The sequence below is a fragment of the Hibiscus syriacus genome, unplaced genomic scaffold (assembly GCF_006381635.1).
Source record: "Hibiscus syriacus cultivar Baekdansim isolate YM2019G1 unplaced genomic scaffold, ASM638163v2 tig00110403_pilon, whole genome shotgun sequence".
NCBI lineage: Eukaryota > Viridiplantae > Streptophyta > Magnoliopsida > Malvales > Malvaceae > Hibiscus > Hibiscus syriacus.
In genome coordinates, this window is record NW_024062723.1 from 78,329 (window position 1) to 101,564 (window position 23,236).

The 23,236-nt window shown below is 35.2% G+C and overlaps 5 protein-coding genes and 1 pseudogene across 7 annotated transcripts; 2 read left to right on the forward strand and 4 right to left on the reverse strand.

The window, feature by feature from the left end:
• Positions 1–1,115: 1,115 nt before the first annotated feature.
• On the forward strand, positions 1,116–5,185 carry LOC120123837 (rab3 GTPase-activating protein non-catalytic subunit-like). Its single transcript, XM_039142654.1, has 8 exons — positions 1,116–1,535; positions 2,239–2,373; positions 2,518–2,706; positions 2,966–3,027; positions 3,135–3,292; positions 3,959–4,107; positions 4,196–4,339; positions 4,986–5,185. The coding sequence occupies exons 1-8, from the start codon at positions 1,182–1,184 to the stop codon at positions 5,163–5,165; spliced, it is 1,371 nt and encodes a 456-aa protein (XP_038998585.1). The 5' UTR covers positions 1,116–1,181; the 3' UTR covers positions 5,166–5,185.
• A 403-nt stretch (positions 5,186–5,588) lies between these two features.
• Positions 5,589–6,087, reverse strand: LOC120123881 (receptor-like protein 9DC3). Its single transcript, XM_039142682.1, has 2 exons — positions 5,900–6,087; positions 5,589–5,799 (listed from the first exon to the last, which is right to left on the reverse strand). Exons 1-2 carry the CDS (start codon positions 6,085–6,087, stop codon positions 5,589–5,591), a joined length of 399 nt encoding a protein of 132 aa, XP_038998613.1.
• Positions 6,088–6,929: 842 nt separating this feature from the next.
• On the forward strand, positions 6,930–8,180 carry LOC120123853 (multiprotein-bridging factor 1a-like). The gene is made up of 4 exons (XM_039142663.1): positions 6,930–7,159; positions 7,300–7,383; positions 7,711–7,793; positions 7,894–8,180. Exons 1-4 carry the CDS (start codon positions 7,018–7,020, stop codon positions 8,011–8,013), a joined length of 429 nt encoding a protein of 142 aa, XP_038998594.1. The 5' UTR covers positions 6,930–7,017; the 3' UTR covers positions 8,014–8,180.
• A 209-nt stretch (positions 8,181–8,389) lies between these two features.
• On the reverse strand, positions 8,390–11,990 carry LOC120123732 (annotated as a pseudogene).
• A 1,418-nt stretch (positions 11,991–13,408) lies between these two features.
• On the reverse strand, positions 13,409–16,255 carry LOC120123733 (axial regulator YABBY 5-like). 3 transcript variants are annotated; one of them, XM_039142548.1, is made up of 8 exons: positions 16,203–16,255; positions 15,682–15,766; positions 14,644–14,760; positions 14,277–14,406; positions 14,128–14,176; positions 13,972–14,047; positions 13,719–13,787; positions 13,409–13,483 (listed from the first exon to the last, which is right to left on the reverse strand). In XM_039142548.1, exons 2-8 carry the CDS (start codon positions 15,754–15,756, stop codon positions 13,448–13,450), a joined length of 552 nt encoding a protein of 183 aa, XP_038998479.1. In that variant the 5' UTR covers positions 15,757–15,766; positions 16,203–16,255; the 3' UTR covers positions 13,409–13,447. The 3 variants fall into 3 exon arrangements, with proteins under 3 accessions (XP_038998479.1, XP_038998480.1, XP_038998482.1); XM_039142549.1 differs by lacking the exon at positions 16,203–16,255 and adding an exon at positions 16,062–16,176; XM_039142551.1 differs by lacking the exon at positions 16,203–16,255 and having other exon boundaries at positions 14,659–14,760; positions 15,682–15,866.
• A 3,504-nt stretch (positions 16,256–19,759) lies between these two features.
• Positions 19,760–21,576, reverse strand: LOC120123734 (thioredoxin-like protein 4B). The gene is made up of 3 exons (XM_039142552.1): positions 21,287–21,576; positions 20,911–20,977; positions 19,760–20,089 (listed from the first exon to the last, which is right to left on the reverse strand). The coding sequence occupies exons 1-3, from the start codon at positions 21,574–21,576 to the stop codon at positions 19,991–19,993; spliced, it is 456 nt and encodes a 151-aa protein (XP_038998483.1). The 3' UTR covers positions 19,760–19,990.
• Positions 21,577–23,236: the final 1,660 nt, after the last annotated feature.

Consider the following 23,236-nt stretch of genomic DNA (forward strand, 5'->3'; position numbering starts at 1 on the left):
CATTTTGACCAACGTTTTTTAGTTGTTGACTGTTATGATATTAATGTGACAATTTACGGTGCTGACATGACAGTTCATAGTGTTGATATGACAATTCAAGATGATATAATAACATGACAGATTGATTAAATTAGTAGCTCAAACATGAAACATAGATTGTCACATCAACACCGTATACCGTCACGTCACTACTAGGGATGGCAAAAAACCCGAACCCGACGGGAAAAACCGAAAACCGAATTAAACGGGTCGGATTCGGGGATGATAAACGGGGACGGGGACTGGGACGGGGAAAATCCATTTATTTTAAATGGGGACGGGGACGGGTTTGGTAATCCCCGCCCCGATTACCCGATTACCCGCCCCGATAAAAATTAAAAATAATTATTTTATATATATATAATTAATAAATTTAATTTAAATAAAAAAATATATATTATATATTTAATTTAAATATATATATATACCCGGCCCGATTCTCGGCCCAATACCTGACCCAATACCTGGCCCAATACCCGTTTAAATAACCGTTTATGTTAAACGGGATACCCGTTTCCCCGCGGGTTTCCCCGATTACCCAATGGGGATCCCCGTTTAAATCCCTGCGGTTTTTTAAACGGGGACGGGTACCGGTTTTTTAAACGGGGACGGGGACGGAAGGACCAATACCCGGCCCGAACCCGGCCCGTTGCCATCCCTAGTCACTACCATGAACTTAAAAACCAATATTATAACAGTCAACGATGAAAAACGTTGGTTAAAGAATCACACTAAATTTATTTTCTGAATTAATTTATTTTCTGAATTAAAAATCACGTTAAAAGAAAAAATAATACAAAGATCATATTAGTTTCTTTTTAATTGCATGAAACTTTGATGTTTTTTTAACCAAAAGAAATCGAGTGTTTGACTTTAGGATATTGTAAGTTCAATTGACTCTTATGATCTTGCCACGTCAGACTATTGGATAGAAGTTAAAAGTGAATAAACTAAATATAAGTTTAAGGACTAAATTATAAGTTTATGGAGAGTAGAGGAACTTGGAGCATATTTAACCATATTAACTGCTAAGACACTGAATCCGAGAAGGTCATGTGCTTTCCCTCCCTAATACAAAAATTATTTCCTTCCATAAACTCAGCCGCGAAAGAGGAAGAAGAAAAAACCGAAATCTAAAGCCAATGTCTAAGCGGAGCCACCACTTGATGGAGCTCGGCTGCATCGCCTTCTATGATTTGACGGAATTCGGTGCCGGAAAGGAAGGTTGGCTAGCTCCTGATGCCGGCACCACCGTCCTCTGCGCTCTAGACGCCCATTCTCTCGCAATCGCTAACCGATCTCTTGTTCTCATCCTCGGATGGTCCGACCGGGATGAACAGAGAGTTAAGATCCGACCCGAACTATCACCTATCGAGGCAGAGCGCATCACGGCCATCGAGTGGCTGGTTTTCGATGATATTAAAGTGATTGCAGTCGGCACCTCCAGAGGATTCCTGCTGATTTACTCTTTGCGCGGTGATTTGATTCATAGACAGGTGATATTTCTATTTATTTTATTTTCTTCTTCTTCTTCTTCTTTTTTTTTAGTTTGCTTTGTTTGTAATTTGATATTTTCTTGAGAGGTTGGTTTAGACTCGAGAGAAAAATTATGTAATTTGATTAAATGAACAATGACTGAAAGAAAATGTTAACTATAGAGATAGTTATTTAATGTAAAAGTAGAATGATGCATTTGTTATCTTAAAAATTCCATTTTTATTGTTAATTCTTCAAAATTATTTTCATGTTATGCTTTTGGAAACAAGTAATAGAAGCATCTATAAAACTGTAGTGAGATGATTTCTAATTTATTCAATGCTGTTTTTTTTAATTTTATGCTTTTCCAACGTCATTAAGATACTGTTTCCATTGGGTTTATTGATGCTTAATGTTTTGTTGCATGCTAAGCTTGGTGTGTTAGAATGGAATAGCTCAATGGTCTTGCATGCCCCATGGTGGAAAATGAGCTTCTTGTAGTATAAAAGAAAAAAATTATGCAAAGTGAAATTAGCATCATTGGTGTTAATTTTTTTTAGCAAAGCGTAAACTTCATAGACTTATGTATTTCATAAAATAATGAGCCAGGTGAGATCTTATGTTTAAATCAGTTGTACTTGTATCTATTGTTGTTAGATGTAGATAAGTTTGATGTAAATTGTTGTTGGAAATGTAACTCGTATTTAATGTTTAATTTTATAGATGGTATATCACAGACAAATCATCAAGTTAAGAGTTCGTGGGACTAAGAAAGACCTGATGCGAGACATATCCTCAGAGGATGTATGTGTTGTCATGCCTGGTGTAATCGCTCGTTTTGATGGGTCTGATATTCAGGTGAGCTATTAGCTGCCTGAAAGTGTGATAGTTATTCTGAAAATGGCATGAATCTTTCATGTTTATTTTATGCAGAAGCAAAGTGTAGCAATGTGTATAAGTGGGACATGTTTGACTAACTCTGATTTACCTCTGGTATTGTAGAGTATGCTTCAAAGGTGGTTTCAAGATACACATTCTCATTTTTTTGATGCGAAACCGAAGGAAGATCTAGAGGACGATGGAAACTCTCATGGCAGATTGCCTTACCAGTTATGGAATGTTAGTAAGTATGGGTCATGTGTTGATGCATCAATCACTGGCATAATGCCTCCTCCACTCATGGAATTCCAGGTGTTCTTTCTTATGTTGCTTGATCTTATAAGCTCTTGATAAGATTGAAAATGTGCAATTACCAATTTTCATATTCTTAATTACTGGCTATTTGATCTTCGAATGCGCATGTGAAAAACTGCTTTTGCTGGTTCCCTCTTCATTTCTTGTTCCTTGTAGTACATTTTTATCTATGCTTTTGGTTTCTTCTCCAATGAATTATGGAAGTCCTCTGAAGTTATTCTGTTATATGAATTCAGCTGCTTTTATTGTTGGGCAGTCAAGTCAACATTACTACTGTGCACTCACCATTGGAGATGATGCTGTGATCTCAGCTTTCAGGTTAGTTTCTCTGCATTCGAGATATGATTTACCTTACACAAAAAGATGGATTCTTTTCTTCCTTTTTCTTTTGTTTTACTGATTAATTTCTTCTAACCTTGCTGAAGACTTTCAGTAGATAGGAAACGTTCCTTGGTAGGAACTATTTTGTCAAAAGTTATGCCTGCCACATTTTCCACTATTGCTTCCTTTTCAAAGATGGTATGGCGGAGTGAACCAACACCAAACAGGAAACCAGAAGAAAAGCTTCAATCATTTGCTCAAGGTGAAGTTTGCTATTTTTTTTCGTGTGATTCATTATTTGGTTTGGGTAGTGTCTTGTCCATGGTACTTTGATATTAATTAGGTTGAATCTCTGAAAGTGTGTGCTTGCCCAAAATCCATTTTGTCTTCTAATTATCCTTCAAGAAGTATTTTCTCGGAATCAAATTTTAGTGATTGAAGTTGATTTACTTTCATTTTACTGATCTTTAGTTCTAATTATCGCTTTGGTTCAATCACATTTCACAAGTATTTTTTGGCAATCTTATGTTTAAACATGGAAATGCTGCTTAGCTGCTTGCATCTTTCTCATCTCATTGTATTTACCAAGCTCATCTTTAGTCTCTTAATTTCATAATTTTCCTTCTCACTGTTGCACCTGCTTATTTATGCTGTTCATCTATGTGCTTATTCTTAACCATAGGTTCATCTTAGTGTGTTCTGATGTGCAGTTAAATATTTTAGTAGATAGAGAGTATTTAAGATAAAATTAATATGTTTCTATCATATTCTTAGATAATGAATTTGCAAGTTTATTGTGTCTTTATGTTGTGGTCTGAATATTAGCAGGCTAACTTAGCATACAAATCTTAACCCTTCTTTTAGTTATCCTTATTAATGTTTTTTCAAAACCTATTGTATAAGCCACTGATGTCATGATTTATGCCAGCTTCCCCATTGACATGTTTGAAGGACTACCCTAGAAAGGGTGAAAAGCTCACTTTATCACCCAGTCGCACTTTGGCCGCTATCACAGATTCACTCGGCCGAATATTGCTCTTAGATACTCAAGCCCTTGTAGTAGTGCGACTATGGAAGGTTTCTTTTGCTTTAACAATTCTGCATTTCTTGGAAATCAACAGCCCTTTTTCCTTGTCTTAGCATTGTTTTTCATGCACTCTTTTAGGGATATCGCGATGCAAACTGCTTTTTCATGGAAATGTTAGTCAATAGAGATGATAAACCTCCTAATTCCTCTCACCATGCACCAGGAAAGAGTGACTATTGCCTCTGTTTAGCCATTCATGCGCCCCGAAAAGGAATTATTGAGGTCTTTTTATTATTATTTTTATTTGGTTCTTGTTGTTTCTTTATTTGTAATTTCCAGATTCTAGTTTAAATGTTTGATGGCTTACAAATCTAAGATCAAGAAACCTTAGATAGAGAGTCATTGTGCTTTTTGTTTTAGGACCATGAGAACCTTTTTTCATATAACAACCATTAAGGTGAGAACAGCAATAGTCTTGCAACTTTTATCGTCATATGGTGCATTAGTATTTACCAGTGGTTTTATATCATCTAATCATCCACAAGTGTAGGGTACATCGGGGCTACACGCAAAAGCCAAGGTGGACTCTCTCCCTTAGATGGTTGTGACTTGTGATTGAGTTTTTACATAATTCAAGTAAATATAAATGTGTGAATGGGTTGATGAATTTATCTTTTTCTTAAAAGAAACATCTTAATTTATCTTTTCATGAGCGGATCCAATGTTACTAATATTACAGATATTTGGCTTTGCATGAATTGAGTTGTGTTGGGCATTGAAAGCTAGAGTAGTTTCAGATGGTTTCTTTCTATATGCAATTCTTAGAGCTCCATATATAATTACTGTTATGTACTTGGTACTGAAGTTATATGCATCTATTTCTTGTATGAAGTGATCGAGCATATGAATGGTTTTTACTTGACCGCAGGTCTGGCAGATGAGGACCGGACCACGCCTACTAGCCCTCCCCTGTGCTAAAGGTTGCAGATTGTTACAGCCAACGTACAGGTTTGGATCATTATCAGACTCTCCTTATGTTCCTCTGGAAGTCTTTTTGTTGAACGGAGACTCGGGTCAATTGTCAGTGTTGAACCGTTTTCTTAATTGAAAATTTTACATAGTTCAATCTTTGTTCTGAATTTGATTTCTCTGCCTGCAACTTTGTTTGCCTCCCTTAGGACCATAAATTAAGGTTCCATGAAATGTATGTTGTTGACAGAATCCATTCCTCATTTCATTGTAGAGTAAAGCTAGTAAATGACAAAGGAATGGCTTAATTTGATAAAGAAACTTGGCTCCTTGTTTCTATAAATGCAAGGTAAAAGAAACTTCCTACTTTTTACCTGTCTATAACTGGCATGAAATGGCAGAGATGACGCATTCATTCTATTTATATATGCAAAACATAGGCTTCAAGCCAAATCATAGGAAATCGCTTGTAATAAAAAGGAGATCAAATGCTAGTTTGTTTTTATTCCGATCTTGTGAATCCATCTTGTAAAACTCCTATGCCAATCTCTCTCAACCATTCTCACGAACCAACACAGTCTTCCAGTCTTGAAAACGATGTAACCCGGATAAAGGCTGTGGCAAAACCTTCCTCTTCCCCCAGCTTTGATGTCGGTGCCCTTGGATCCTCGTCATTGCCACATTTCTTTGACAGTGGGAAGCCGCACAAAGCCAAGTTACCGGCATAGGAATCATTATCGAAAGTGTTAAATTTATTCCCAACTGGAATCGGTCTGACAAAATTATTTTGGGACGAGTTTATCACTTCCAGAAATGTTAGTATGGTCTACTCGGCAGGAATTCTGCCACCAAGCTTGTTTGATGAGAGATAACGATTCAAGTGCTGCTATACTTCCGAGCGACGGCGGCAGGGGACCAGTTAGGCTACTATGCGAGAGGTTGAGCACCAGAAGAGAACAAAGTTCAGCAAGTACCTCAGGGATTTGTCCATCGAACCGATTGTTTGAAAAATCAATGAGAGTGAAACCAATACTTGATGACTTCTCCAGATCAAGCTCCATTTCCAACCTTTTCATGTTTAATTTTATAATTATAATTGCTTTATATTTGACTGCGTTGCAACCTTCGCAATCAGCAATACACATAACATCTGGAGTAGCTCGACCACATTTTATCGTTCGAAGATAATCTACAACTTTCATTGCCCCCAAAATCGGGAAGAATGTTGTTGGCAAGGCGCTAGTGAACTCATTTCGAGAGAGATCAATCACTTGCAAGCTTAAAAACCCAGAGGTAGCCTTGGATTTGTGCAGGCCACCATAAAATCTATTACAGCGTAGGGCAAGAACTTGCAGGTCTGGAAGACTGAGCTGATGGGGAAAAAGATCATTTAAGTTGTTATTTGCTACGTTCAAAAAACGTAACGAAGTACAATTAGCCTGTGCTTTATTTAGTTATTATTTTATCTTTAAATTGTTCCTTAATTGTTAATTTTGTGGTTGATTTATTCGTTTTGATTCATTTTCTGAACATGACGCTAGATTATGAAAATTACACTAAAATGATATAATTATATATTTTTAAATTTTCGGAATCAATGTTGGATTAGTGGACATGACTCCGGACATGATGCATCTGACGAGACGATGAGTCAGCACCTTCCGTCTATTTTTTAAATTTTATATAGTTTAGGAAGTAATAACAAATTTAACCTAGAAAACTTCTAATCTAGACGGGATTTCGGTCATTGTAAGAAGTCCAAATCATAAGTCCAGCCCAAAAGCTTAATTGCCACGTAATCTAATAATACTAATTAATGGATTAATACTTGGATAATATCAGATAATTAATGTTTAATTTTTGTTCAGGTCACTAATACAACCAATAAATAGACGAATTCTAAGAAAGAGAAGTAGAAGAAATTTTCTCCTTTCGAATCCGTACTTTCCTTTTTCTTTAATCCGAACAAAGAATTTCAAGAGCTTGCAAAAATGGCCGGAATCGGACCTTTGACTCAAGACTGGGAGCCCGTCGTGATTCGCAAAAAAGCCCCAAGCGCCGCGACCAAGAAGGATGAGAAAGTCGTCAACGCCGCCCGTCGAGCCGGCGCCGAGATCGAATCCGTCAAAAAATGTAACTTTTCCCCCCTTTTCTTTTGGGGAAAAAATAGAAATACCTAATATAATTTGCATTTTTTTAATCACGATTAGGGTTACTTTTTTCCGATGATTGAGAATAATGAAAATCTGTTTCTTGTGAATGGGAATTTGCAGCGAATGCTGGGACGAACAAGGCAGCATCTAGTGGTACTACTTTGAATACAAGGAAGCTTGATGAAGAAACTGAAAATCTAGCTCGTAAGAAATACTTTATTCCCTTTCGTTCCATCCCTCATTTTTATCATGTAGTAGTCGAATTAGTTGTTCAATATTGCTTTAAGAGATCAATTATGCTGGTATGAGTTTATTTGCATAAACTTGATGAATTACCTGATTACATGTTCCCGTGATCTCCTTCGATCTCCTTTTGTAAGAAGTGAGAGGTAGGGACGACGAATGAATTTATGTCAGGGGATGCGATCCTTGAAGCGAGATGCTCTTCTCATTTACATAATCTGCTATTATGATATGACCCTAAGCCTAGCCTCCAAGTGTTTGACCTGCTTTTAAAAAACTAATGAACAGATGAAAGAGTGCCAACAGAACTGAAGAAAGCCATCATGCAGGCTCGTATGGATAAGAAACTCACCCAGGCTCAACTTGCCCAGGTTTCTCTCTTCACCCATGTGTAGTATGCTGATGCTTATTCCCTAAGAGTGTTACAGGTCTGTTAAGTTCTTTCATTGAATCTTTCATGTCATCCTACAGATGATCAACGAGAAGCCTCAAATCATACAAGAGTATGAATCCGGAAAAGCTATTCCTAACCAGCAGATAATTGGTAAACTTGAGAGGGCACTTGGTGCGAAGCTGCGAGGGAAGAAGTGAGGAGCCTTATGGTAAAGTTAAACATAACTCGAATATGGCGTCCAGTGTCTGAGTCCTAAAACTTTGTGATGTAAATAAATGTTTGCTACCGGTACTATGCTTAGTGTGGAATAACGGTGTCTTCGACTTTGTCCGATGACTATGACTACGAAGTTTGTGTTCTTGAATGTTACACGATATTTATTGGTATGAAAACCTTGGAAAATGCCTTTTGAAGTCTCTTTTCCAAATGCTTCTAATTTTGCCTAACTGATCAAGAAGCAAGGAGCGGAAAAACAGAATAAACGAAAGAGATGAATTATCTTTTCCTAACCTCAAATTTCAAAGCATAGTAACTGTAAGAAATGCTTGCAGCCAATATTAACAGTAAGACATGTTTGCAGCCAATAATTTCAGTTAATGTTACTAGATACAAGAGAAACATGTACATGATTTGCTTTGTCTCACTAAGCCAAGGCTGTCTAGGAGATTTGAAAGTGACATTTTAAAAACACTATACTTAACATGCAGAACAACTTGTTTATATATATATATATATATATATATATATATAGTACATCGACATAGAATCACTCACAAGCCAGTTTTGTACCAAAGCTTGTAAGGCAGATGGCAAAAGCAAGAAAAGCTGACAAGGGCTGCCTATAATCCATGGTGAATGTATCATCCGCTACTTTACCAAACTGGAGAACAGTTTCCTCCTCTTCTTTCCCTCCCGGTTGGCTCTGCTCCACAGTTGCAGCCAGCTGAAAGTTTTTCACAGATGCTACAGTTACCCGACCGTGGAAATTCAAGCACCAGCACTGTAAATGTTCATGCCATCTTGGAGCTTTGTTCCTCAAAGTTGTATGGCCGGATACATCATGCTCTGGCATTTTCATCTTAGTGTTATCTAAATGCCTGTCATCAACCATATCTTCTGGCAAAGGGCACTGTATTGAGCAAATCATCCTCCTGGGACCTCTTGATTTCAAGAGATTGAACTTGTAAGACACTTGCCCAATCTCAAAATTGCCAGCTGAAACTTGGGGGCAGATTTGCTTACTTGCAAATCTGCGACTTGATCTGCTGCTGGAGGGCTTTGCACCACTATGTGGCGGCTGACTATCATAGATTTTAAAGTTGGTACCTAGAAAATCCGAACTACAAAGATTTTGAATTTGTGTGTCAGCTAAAAATTATACACTGAACCATAAAGATTAGATTTTTATTGTAGTAACAAGAAAAGAAAGTAATGGCATCATGAATATTGTTCCTTAAATATCCTGAAGAGATTTTAACGGCCACCGCATAGAAGTTTTTATTCCTTAAAAAGGTGTATAGTAAAATGTAAATTGTAATTCTATAAAAAGCATATCCAAAAAGCAGATCCTGTAAACAGAGTTCCAGCAAGAGAGAGCACAGGATATGAGCCACGTACCTTAACTTCCCGACATAGGCATTACTGCCTTGAGATAGTTCATTTGGATCAAGGGATATAATATACTCAATATGAGCACCATGTCGATATCTTCGTGCTGCTAATAGAAACTTCCCCTTGTCGGTGAATGCTGCCAACATCAGGAAAAGATTAAATAAGGTATAGATTTCAACCACTGACAAGTAGGGTCATCCACTTGCATGTTGGCCAAAAAGATAACTGCTAAAGATTGGTTAAACCATAATAAACCCTACCACATGCTCTGATTAACTATCGAAAGACAAAAATGTCTTGGTTGGTTTATAAAGAAAAGGCAACCTATATAGCTTTGCAACTGGTAGCATCGTCTTTGAGGAAAAAGAATAAATGATAGAAGACTGATTGTAACATACTTAAATCAGGCAAAGATATGTAAGGTGTAAAATTATATTGGAAATAAGATTTTAAACTCTGCACTTGGTAGTAACAAAATGACACAGGCATCTTTACTAAGGGAACCGTTAAATATATAACTGAAAGGAAGGGAATCGTTGTTATCCTAGCATGTTTTCCATTGCCCAAATTTGCCACTTCTAGAAAGAAAACATCACTACTCTGCATCTCTGAAGATGGAAAGATATTGAGAGCGTAAAAGAGAGAGAGTGGGGTGCAAAGAGGTTGCATAATCAGATCCTTACGACCTGAGTAATAGCTCCATATGCCTGTGTCAACAACATAACCAACACAGATATCAACCTGTCATCATGCCGAATACAATGCCACCACACCTAAAGAAGACTAGTGAGACCAGAAACTTGAAACATATCAAATTGTTTAGCGATCCATATCTTCACTCTCAGAAGCCACAATCATGATTTTGTTATGCTTATCACAAGTTATTACGGAAAACAACACAATTTTTTTTAAAGAAAAACCCAGCCACATGGAGAAATGAGTCCAAAGTGTAATAGCATACAGATTAGAAGCAATCACAGGAGACTTATCCACACTCTTCAAGAACTGGATATAAGAATGTGAAGGCGAGTTCTAGTAAAACAACATTAGCAAGTTAGCATCCACAACCATTTGTTTTCAAGAGAAAATGGTGAGCAGACTGGTATCATCACATTAAAAAAACCCAACTCTAAGATGATAATGTGCCATGTATAGAATAAACAAGTCCAGAGGGCTCAATGGTGTGTAAGACCGCTAAGAAAATTGAAAATCTGTCTAGACAATTATAGAGATTTTGAAAGGTTGAGTCCATGTATAACTTAGTCAAAGGTATTAGGTTAGAAGTCCAAAGTTTTGCACCTACCTAAATGGAAGTCAAAAGTCAATTTAAGACCTTTGACAAAGCAGATTATGTTCCTTTTTACCCTTTTTATTTCAGCATCAGTCTAATTAACACGCCCTCGTCAAGTTTTGCTTGTGAAGAAAAAGAAGTACTTACATGATGAAAGGGCAAGATACAGGAAAAACGTTGAGTTTTTTTGTTCCGCTTTATAATACACTGGTTTGGAAACTCCAGTGGACCAGGCTGCATAGCAAAAGAGAATAAAACCATCAACTCCAAAAGTTATTGACTTATTCATCGATTTATAACTCTAAATCCAAGAAGCTTTTTATATTCGTAACCAGCAACTGCAAAACAGCTCAAATTCTGTAAAGATCCAAACTAGTAGCAATAAGCGAATACACTTAATGATGACAAAGGACAGAAATTCTACTTTATTTATTCTCAATTCGGGTAATTTGAAAATGTCATTTTTATTCGAACTTTGCACCTCTATACCTAGTACATTTCCCCTATAATACAAAGAAGAAGTACAAACTAATTCCCTAAATTAGATACCAGGAACAAAAGGCATCAATCAATAAGATCTATCAGTAAAGAAAATTACAATAAACTATAACAAATGAACCCCAAAAAAGACTAACTTTACACCAATTCCCCACAAATCATCCCAACTCGCAAACAATCCAAATCCTAAAAAAAATAAAATTAAGCTACCCTAAACTGCAAATATTTACAACCTTAATGAAATTTATACATGCTACCTTAAAACATTTGTACCAGATAATGAAATTATATCTCAATTTCAATTAAAAACAAACAAAAAATTGAATTACCTGCTTAAGACAGGAAGGGAAAGTGATTTTGCCGCTATTTTGAGGAGAAGCCTTAACGATCTCTCTAGTAACTTCTCTCCACTTCTTACACACGCAAGCGCAAGCAACCACGTCTTTCCTCCCAGGCCACATTTCTTCACTCGCTTCCACGCGCTCCATGATCTCAACTAACAGCTCCGGCAGCAACGTCGACCACGAATCCCCTCCATCCTCCGGCATAAACGGATAAGAATCAGAAGACTCCGGCTGATCCTCCCTGGTCGAGACCGTTGCTAACGCCGCCGTTCTGGCCGATGATTGCCTCAATGACCTCGAGAATCTCCCTGAAATGCACGAGGTTTTCCTAAACGAAGAAGGAGACGACATCTTTTCAAAGACTTCAAAAAAAATATTCTTTTCGGCGAAATTTGCTTTTGAGAGAAGAGATTCAGAGGTAGGGGATTTTATGCAAAGAAAATGAACACAAAAAAGGGAAAATGGAGGAGAAAATGATGACGGTTGCAAAAATGACAGCGCGGTGAGGGAAACCAACAAGGCCAAACAATATCGGGAGTTATTGAGACGTGGCAGTAAATGATTGGTGGTTATGAAATGTAGTTCGTGACAGTTGTTCTTGTTTTAAATCTTGACTCGGTCGCTTTGAAATCGGTAATCCTAAAATGTATGTATTTTGTTCTGCCTGTCTTTAGAACTTTTCAATTTTTTAGTTGTCATTTATTTCTATTTTTAATCGATTTTTCATTATTTTATTATCATCTCGATTTTAAGATTTCGTCTTGATTAATTCAGACCGACTCGTATCGCACACTTGATTTTGGTGGGTGATTCTCTCAACAGGTATTTTTTTGCATACACAAAAGCTCAAACTCGACATATTATTTAAGCAATATCAAACTGCTTATCACTTGTACCAACCCAAATTATTATTTTTAATATTTTCAAAACAGTAAAACGAATTTATGCTGAAAATTATATATTGTATTATCGCTTGGTAGCTGTTTTTCTCAAAAAAAAAATAATTTACTTGTTAAATAGCATCATATCCTATTAAAACTACAGTTCTGCTTCTTTTATTGTATTTAAACTTAATATTTATTTTATAGACTTTAATTCAAAATAATTTAATTTCCATGAACTATCTCACTCTTGCAAAAATCATTCACTAGGAAAAGGAGCATATGTTTAAGATCAAATAAAAAAATAAATTTGAAATGGTAATTTTAAAAGAAAATAAAAGATAAAACCGAAGCAATTCGAATCCTAACTCTTTGAATAATATTAAGGGTATATTACGCAAATGGTCATTAATATTTGAGTAAGTTTTTTTCTATTGATGTTTCAAAAGTCACAAATCGATCACTAACGTTATCGTTTATTATAAATCGGTCACTCGACGTCAACAGTTTTTACTGTGAGTGACAAAAAGCTGATGTGGCGTGTTAACTACTGACTTGGTACCTTTTGACCACCATTTGACCAATCTTCCTCTTCAATCCCCACTCTATCACATAGTAGGTTAAGGGATTCCTTAAAAGGTAGTTTATTTGTTAGTTGCGTTTCATGGGATTGAGTTCTGGTGTGAGATAAGTTGAGGTTCTGTGAGCAAGTTCTTTCGAAAGGGATAGTTGTTGATTTGCTGGTTTGGCATTCGTCCGTACCTAGGTGGGGTTCAGTGGTCTTAAGCGCAGATGGGGCGTGTAAATTGCGATACGTTGAATGTTTGTCTGTTTTAGTTCTTCAGTGGGTTTAGAATATGTTTGTTCGTGTATTCAGTTGTCGTGTTGTAGCTTTACGTTGTACTCTTTTACTCCAATTAAATTTAGGGAGGTACGCAATTTAGTTTTCAGAATTGTTTTTTAATCCTAAAAGTAAAATTATCTTATAAAATCAATACCCTTTTGTTCACTTAAGCAGCTGATGGAATGGCTCAGTTGAGTCCTGCATACACAAATTAAAGAACAATAAAGACACACAAATCAGTTTTTATCTTGCTAGTCTTAGCAATAGATTAGGTAAAAACAAATCAACATTACCATTTTTTCATTACAGTTTAAAATTTATTAAATTTTATGTGTGGTCTTAGTTTAGTATATATAATAATATTCTTTTATTAGTTTGGATGATTATAAAACAATATATGTTTAGAATGTTCTCGGTCCATTTCGCTACTTACGTCATCGAGCTTTGGTTGATTATCATTCTCCAACATCAGTCCAAAATGAATGTGAGGGAAGCGAGCCCACTGCAGTTAGGACACAAAAACAAACGTCTGTTGATGATTAACTTTATGTAATCAAAATTCCCTTACACCTAGAAGAGAATTAACGTATTCGAACTCACGACTTTTAAGATATTGTAATAACAACGATGACAACCATAGAATGACTCAATCGGTCACGACTAGTGAGAAACAGATTCGAACTTACATTCTTAGCAGCGGTGCTAAATGCCTCCCTGTGAATGATATCAGGATTGCTCAGCTTGATCCTTTGGATCTCCTCCCTATAAACATACCACATGTTTTTAGTTTATAATCATGTATTAATCAATAACAAAATCGGTATAGTTAATGATCAAATTATTTGATGAACTGATTGTACAATGAAGGAGCCCTATGCCTCTTGTCAGGAGTTGGGAAAAGAAAAAGGGGAAATAGTAGTCTATGAAACCCTAAACCCTAAACTTAGAATCCAAATGTTAATGAAATGGATTAAACACAAGTAATACTCACGTCGATTAACAACCCTTTCTGGAGCGATAGTATTTAAAGTTGTTGGTCGCTTCTGTGGTAGCTGCTTGTTCTTGCTTCTCGAGGAAGAACCTAGATCAATTCTGTACTCCGACGAGGTGTAGTTAGGCACCTTAACAACATATCAGAATTTAAATTACCATCACGAAGCATGTCAATTATATAATATTGATGCAACAAAGGGAAACCCTAAAACTCTGCATTGCTAATTAGCAGCTCCTAGGGTCTTTTTCAGCTTAGAAGCCCCAAGTTTCAAGGCCCCAAGAAAAACTATAGGATTTTCCTTGGAAAAGAGAAAAAAATCCCGGAAAACCTGGATCTACAAGAAAATGAAATTGAAAAAGAAAACCTGAATATCCTTTACCCTCGATTGAAAGGAAGCTGCCAAGTTCACTGAACAAAGATTGGTGCACTGCCCACATCGGACTGTTACCGTTTCAAACGAGCTGCTGCATGGAACATTCACCTGCAGAAAATCATGTACAGATTTTAGCTCATGAAAATAATTTGCATGTTAAAAAAAATTAGGGCTTTTTTTTTGTCTAAATGGAAAATATAAATGAATAACATGGGATCTTTCCATATCCTTCAAGCAAAAGAAGATAAATGTTTTTTGTCTAAAATTCCACTCAGTACAAAATCTAGGGCTTTGTTTGATATTTTTTATTTTTATGGGTACACTGGCTGGACTTTCTCATCGTTCGAAAGCATCTTTCCTACATTAAAATGGAGCCTTTGAGGAAGACAGCAGAGCTAGTCTCTTCCGTTTTCCATTATATTAAAAGGAAAAAAGAAAAGGAAGCTTTTGGGCTTCGCAAAAAAGAAAACAAAAACATATCAAAGAAGATGGTCCCCTATTCTAATAGGGAAAAGGTTAAGGTAATCAAGGATCAAAAATATGAAGGAGATGTCATCTTCATCCAATAATGTTGTTTTCTCTTGAAAAAATGAATTAAAGACCCATTTTTAACAACTTGTCTGAGATTCAGAGGGTAAGATACGCAAAAGAGAAAGAAATTAAGGGAACTTTTGACTTTTCTGCAAAAGACTGAGAAAATAAGTCTTGGGATGGTGACCTGATTTCATTACAAGAAAACCCTAAAATAATCATACAGAAGAGAAACCCAACAAAATAAGATTCTCTTGCAAAGAAAATGAAAGAAGAAAGCTTTTGAAAGTTTGGGTCTTTGATATAAACTGAAACTGGAAACTTTATGAGCAAAAACAACTTTGGTTTATTAGTTTATATTATACATATTGAAGTACTGAAGACTTGGCATTCTTTTGCAGTAACAGAAACTGACATGATGATGATGATGTGTATTAGATTATATATAAAAAACATTAAATAAGAAGCGGAAAAGGGTTTAGGATCAAAATTAAATACCGCAAGAATGATGTTGCAAAGGTTGCAAGGGATGTAGCAGAGCTGTTCTGGTGCAGAATTGTTGGAGCTTGACATCTTATTTTCTCTGATACCAAACAGTTTTCTTTAAAAAGAAAAAGGAAATTGCTTTGAATTAAATTTAGGAGAAAGAACAGAAAAAGAAGGGTGATGAAGAGAACAAATCAAACGCATACACAAAGTACATAATTATAAGATCAAGTCATCTAACAACACAAGAATTACATCAAAGAGAAAGAAGAAAAGGGAAAGAAGATTAAATTGAAGAAACACTGAGCAAAGAAGGTAAAGGCAGGCTGAGAGAAATGGGATTTGTAGTGCCATGGCAGGCAGCAGCACTAAAAAAGAGTACACGCATTCACTCGTTAATGTTTTCAAAGACATCATAGTCAGTCACTCAGACACTCACTCTGAAGAACGAAAGCAATAAAGAGAAATGGTGAATGGGGCCATGGGAAAAAGCAGACAAAACAACATGGGGTTAGGGTTAGGAATCAACTTACAATTCAAAGGTGGTTGCTGGGTTTTTTTTTTCTTCTTTTCTGCTAAAACAAAATAAAACCTTTCACTGACATATTTGAATGAGAAATCATTGGGAATGCTCTTCTTGTTTATATAATGAATGAAATGACATGAATTGTTCTTTACTTGAATTATGGGGGGCTTTGGGTTTGATTCAGAAGACATATTCACAAAACACATGCAAATGTTGTAATATTTAGGGGACATGGTTACTTTATTCGACACTATAAAGTGTGTTCCAAAGTGTCCTATGCAAGGTATTGATGGAATACCAATGGACCCTCTTTTAGTTGGCTGTGAACTGAACCTTGATTCGTTATCTTATCAGATTTTGAACTCTCATTAATAAACACCAAATCCAAGCCGAATTAACTAGCTTTCCACAGTTCAAAATGCCTTTTTTTATTTCTGATTATGCATCAGATTTGACCAAGAATCATTGTACCGCAAATGCAGAACGAGACAAACAACTTTTGCAATACAAATTTTCGGACATGTTGGATATGGAAATTTCTTTATACATTAACGAGGGAGAGAGAGAAGTTAATGAAGTGAATAATATAAATTAAAAAAAGTGGGTTTGACCCGTCGTTTTCGATCCCAATGCTTATACAGTTCAGCGATTCGCTCTGAGCTATAAAGGAAAAAGGGGGCTATTAGTGTCTCAGACTGGGAATCCTGAGAGAGATGAACGGTAGACAAACAAATGTTCATACTTTGAGGGGAGCCGAATGTCGAAACCATATCATGTTTGCTTTTCATTTAGACAAAAAAGTACCCATTAGATATATTTCCAAACTTAGTTATCAAGTCCGAACCATGAAAAAGTTTGAGTTTAATTTGGTCCATGCAAATAGATTTGTTTGGATAAAATGATAATTTAGTTTACATTATTGAAAACTTGATAAAGTATTAATTCATTGAACAATATCGATCTTTTAAGTAAGATTACAAGTTCAAATCTTGGTATTTGTGAATGAAGAATCTCTTCTTTTATTCTTTTGAATAGTCTATTATGATTATAAGATATTATTTATTCAAATTTTTCATAACAAACTGACAACACACACTATAGAGACGCAACCACTCAAAATCAAACATCTAGAGAAAATAACATTTCATTTTATCACTTAATGAAATTGATGAGTTCAATTATTAAATCATTTTGAAGAAGCTTAGTTAGAAAGAAATGTAATTAGTTCTATGTTAATACTCAATATATCTCAAAACCCTATGAATTTAGGATTAATTCTAAAATAAGTGCCCAAACTTTGTTTGAGTCATTCAGGTATCTAACGTTACATACGTTACCACTTTAAGTGCCCAGGTAGTAACCTCTGTTAATTTTCTTCATTAAGTGAAATGTGTCACATTTTGATAATTTTTATTTTTTTAAAAATATTATTATATTTATGAAAAAATATCAATTTCTTTTAAATTACAAAAAAACCAAATCCCAAACTTTAACCCTAACCCGCCAACATTACCCTTGCCAAATAGGACCATCGTCGTCAACGTAGTTCCTGTCATCTTCCTAGTCATACGTAGCCGTAGTTATCGTCGATTGCCCATCAGGATCACGTGGGGTTGCAATTTTCAACGTAGGGTTCACGAGATACAAAACATCGATTGGTCACGATTTAATAGGGTTTTTTATCGTTGAGGGAGGTGAGGTCGGGTGGACTTCCGTCGACGAAAAAATGTGACAGTTGGTGTGAGTTTAGGGGTTGAAATGAGGGTTTTCAAAGTTTTTAGGCTATTTCAAAAATTTTGTATTTTTTAAATATAATTTTATTTTTTAAATTTTAAATAAATTTTTAAAATTACCAGAACTTAAACGTGTTCTTTAATGACAGTTACAACTGGGGAAGTGATAATATTTATAATGTTAGGTACATGGATGATTAAAAAGTTTGAACACCTATTTGAGAAAAGTGATATAATTTAAGTACTTATTTTATAATTAATCCATGAATTTAACATAAATATCATTGTTTAAACCTAGAAACACCCAACTAAGGAAGAAAAAGGAAAGGGAAGAAAGTACATACAGTGTATAATATCTATCAATGGGATTTGAGAATAGGTCAGACCTCACCTCATGAAAAAGGAATCACTCAACCTATTCAATCAAATCTAAGCCATCAACTCTACCAACACAAATATTCCAACGGCGGCTCATGAATAATTTAATTAGCCTCAGGTCTACAGGTTTTGTTTATGAACTAGGGCTTTGGTTTTCATAAAGAATAATTCTGACAAATTGTCGTATGAAGAAACACAGCCTAGGACCTGAAGAACTGGTTAAATGGTCATATATTAACAGTTGTTTTCATTAAAACTATGTTTAAAACAAGATAAGCTGAAAACTTTGAGATTTGCAGATGCTAAAGAGGGCTAGCATTTACGCTATAATGGATAAAGAAAACCTCAGCCCCATCACATGACTTTCACGCAATTTCTTGGCTGCCATATCCTCAAAGCTGCTACTTTTACAACACTATTAGGCATATATATAGACAAGACCCACCTACAATAAAAGTTTTATATTAGATCTTAGTCCATATATATAACATAATATAGAGATAGATGTAAAATTTTATATTAAAATATTAATTTATAAAATTTTAATGAAATACAAATAAATTATTAAAAAATATATAAATAAAATACTTAAATTATATAAATATTTTAAAATATTTAGGGGACCATCGCGTCCCGTCAGCCTGGTCAGTAGTTCCCATAATATATATAGACATCTATTGCTTTCCATAGATTAAGGGTCCCATGGATGCCTAACCACCGCACCATAAAATCTTAAGTGATAAATCCTTGAAAAGTGAAGTTTCATACACTTACCCCAACAATCATGTAACTCCATCTCTCTTTCTCACAGTTGATGCTTCATTATGTCGTTATGCATGGATTTGTTGTGTACACTTAACCATTATCTAAATCTCTATGTTTTTATCATCTTTATGTATATGTTTTGGTACTTGTAAACGAAAGTGTCAAGACATATTACCGTGAACACCGACTGATTGAACACCCTGATCTAAGAAATGCCTTGAATCAATATAATTTTGTTCACTTTTAATCATAATTTAACCTTTGGTTATATCTGTTTCATTTTTTTATTGTCTTTCTTCATCATTTATTTTATCTTAAAAATTATAGAAATCAAATTATAGAAATATCGAAGTGAAAAAAAAAAGGTTTTTAAGTGTCAAAGTGAAGCAAAAACAGCTTAAGTGTTAAATGAAGCAAAAAACAGTTCAAGTGTCAAAGTGAAGGCACAGATGCAAGTTAAGAATGAAATCGCAAATTTAATATTTTAAAAATCTAATTACTTACAATTATAATAATAATCAGTAATCAATAAAGTCTTCACTAGAATGAAAAAATCAAGAAATATACATACATATATACATACATACATAAACAGAACATAGAGATGATGAGAAGACTCAAAATCCAAGAAGCTTCATTGACAATGAATCATATAAATCGATTGACCTTTTTAGTTCCGATTTGGATCAAGGTTGGAGCTAAAAATTAAGTCATATGTGATCTTTAGTTACACCTAATGTTGGTTTCGGTACATTGATCAAACCTTGAACGCCTAAGACCTAAGACTTCTTTTCAACTAATACCTTAGTCTCTGGATCAAACACCCTGTTTCATTACCTTATTTGAACTGAAATCATTCGTCAGCGGGTTCAATGGCACACTCCGAAGTTTCAAAGGATCTGTGTGAAGAACCCGAAATTTATACATCCTTGTATAGCAATTGATATCTCGGTATTCGTTCTGAGGGTAGAGGGCAATGAACAATCAACTTGCCCTTCATGGCTCCCCTAAATATTGCCTGCAAGGTCAGATACGGAAGATTAACTCCAAGAGAAGACGTCAACATAAGCGTAAAAGTAGGAATCCAGAATTCAATACCAGCAGTTATTACTTTTGTAGCAACTGCCTATCCATGAAAACTACCATGAGGAGAAGATTTCTTAGCACAAACAACAAAGAAGACAGTTCACAACGAGAAAAACATTAGACACTACTAACAAGAAAGCTCACTGTTTCTAAAACTCACACAGCCTAACTTCTGATGCTTACAACCCAAGATCTCCAAAGCACGGACAGACATGCCAACATGATACTTTTGAAAACATATATATATATGCATGTATGTAGGAAACAACATGGCTGAGATACAGTATGGGGGTCTCTTATTATTCCCTTTCTTAATACCAGCACAGCATGGGAGATCTTTTCTTCACCTTCTCCATCCAGTCACCGTTGCTGCAACAACATAAATTCCTTTGTTTTTTTCTCTCTTTTCTCTGTTCTGAAACAATTTACTGTCTATCGCGGTTTCCAATTAATTTTTTTTGAACTTTTTATGCTGTATCCGGCCGACCAATTCTGGTACATAGTCTGGCATGTCAAAAGTGAAATACAGGAGCTTCAACCATGTCTGTTCTTTCTAGACCAAGATAAATCACACTAACTTTCCGAACGATGACAATTTATCAGCTATTGTGCATTTCAAAAATTAGACAGTGGCAGAAGACGTACAGACTAGGAGTTGTTAACTAGGATTAGTAATCAAGTCCGACGGATAACATAAACAAAGTAATGAGATTGATAGATCATGAAATTGTTTAGGAGCTATTTAAAGCATACCTCTAAAACATCTATGAAGTCTTGCTTTCCATGAAATGCTCCCACCCATTTCGTGTGATCGGCGGTCCTAAAGCACAATAAAACAACATTAATCCAGTGCAGAAGAACCCTAACATCTGAACTAGCCTCTAAATATCTCAAATTCAATGCAGAGATCAAATTTTTTGTTTGAAAACAAGCGATATCATTACAGTTCATAGAACCCAAATTCCAAACTTAATTAAAACACATACACGTTTGGTTAATCATGCTTTTCATGTCGGTAACTTAAGAAAAGCAAATAAGGAACAAATCAACAGCTGAATTCAATTCATTTAACCGAAATAAATTAAATTTGCGAACAAAATCATAAGGAATAAGAGGTAAAATTAAATACCCAGAATCCATCTTCATATGATGAGCATTGAAGAAGAAAATAGTCGAAGGAATCAAAATGATATCGAAATACTTAACGTAAACCTGAACATCCTCGGAATCTACGTCGACTAAAGCCACCGTCGCGAATTTGGAAACCTCACGCGCAGTCTTAGCAAGGATATCATCAAGTTGGAGACAGACAGCGTCGTCGGCACGGCCGAATCGGAGGACCAGTACCTTGTCGATTGTATCTCTGATGATCGTGTCTACTTCTTTCTTCTCCGTCAATGTCGGTAACAGGTAACTCATCTTCTGCCCCTTTCCCTCCGGAGGACCGGAACAATGAGATGTTCTTGTTTAGTTATGACTAATTTTATATGATATTTTACATTTATTTATTATTTTTTCCTAGTATAAAAATCCAATGTTTTTGGATTATTATTTATTTGAAACAATTGGATTACGTTTTTATAAGATTTTTAAAAAAATAAAATTATTATTAATACTTATTGACCAAATTATGTTAGTAGTTAGAAGGAATATTGTTATTACTAAAATATATTTTTTTTTTAAACTTTTAACCTCAATGTGATAAAAATAAATAAAAATTTATATTTTATTAGAACTCGTTATTTTGAGGTACTGAGTTTGAATAAAGAAAAATTATTTGGACGAACTCGTCACTTCGACATAAAGAATTCATTAAACACTGTAATAAATATAGTAGATCCCAAATTAAAAATCCATGTATCCTATTACCCTAATTTCTTTTTCTAAATACGGTATTGGGTCATTTTCGCCGCAAACTTAAGTTTTCCAGGTGCTCGAACTAATTTCTACCTTGTAATTTCCGATGCTCAAACTTTAACCACTGAAATAGTTTGATTCGTGTATTTAAATCTAAATAATTAAATAAATAGAGTTAAATCGACTTACATAATGTAAAACTCTTTTAGTTTTACACATATTTAGGTTCGTTCGATGAGTGAAGATTGACGGCCGAAGTTAACTCTTATTTTATTTTTTTTGCAGAAATATATTATCATTTCCTATTTTTTTTAATTTCAAAAAAGAAAAAAATATTTATTTCAAAATTTTGAATATTTTAATGTTTCTTTAAATTAAACGTATGTTTAAGTGTATTCGAACATAATAAATTAACTGAATTAAGATTTATTCGACTATATTTTTCACTATTTAACCAATAATTCACATGGTAAAAGAAATATCAGTCTTGTTTACGTCAACATTATTGATTATACCATCTTGGTTTACTTTGAAGTGTTAGTCTTCAACAGGAACACACTGGCTGAATAATTCAGATTCAAAACGTGTTATTTCCTTTGTTTCATCTTCTTGGAGAAAAAAGAAACCCTTTCAAGCTATCATCTTTAACTGCTTATTTCATACCAAGACACGAATTTTGATTGAGAAACCACTTTTTCACCAAATAAACCGATCCACGGCATCCGATTAGGGGTGATCATCGATCTGCGAAACACCAGGATTGTTACCAACTCGGTAAGGAACAACATGATACTGATGCTTACAAAAATTGTTCTCCTCCAGTACCAAATCATCTGTCTCAAGCGAGGGAGCTCGAGAGCAATGGATGCAGCATAAACGTCGGGGAAGCCTGCACCAGGTTCTGCTTGTTGTTCGAGTATCACTATCAAGCATGTGGTCGGGTCGAGTCCTTCGGTGAATTCATTCATTTTGATGTTCAGGACTTGGTATTCGGATTGGTGACCTGTTATGAGAGGAATGCCGTTGATGACAATTTCTGCGAAACGGAGAGTTTGGCTCTTGAATCGAAGCATACATGGATACCTTGACGTACAAGTGACTTTGCCATTGGCAGATATGCTTGGTGGGAATTATGATGAAAGTTGTTCAAATGCAACAAAGGTGATAATTCGTACCTTGAAGACTCCGAGTTTCTGGTTGTATTCGGATTCGAGCACTGTCA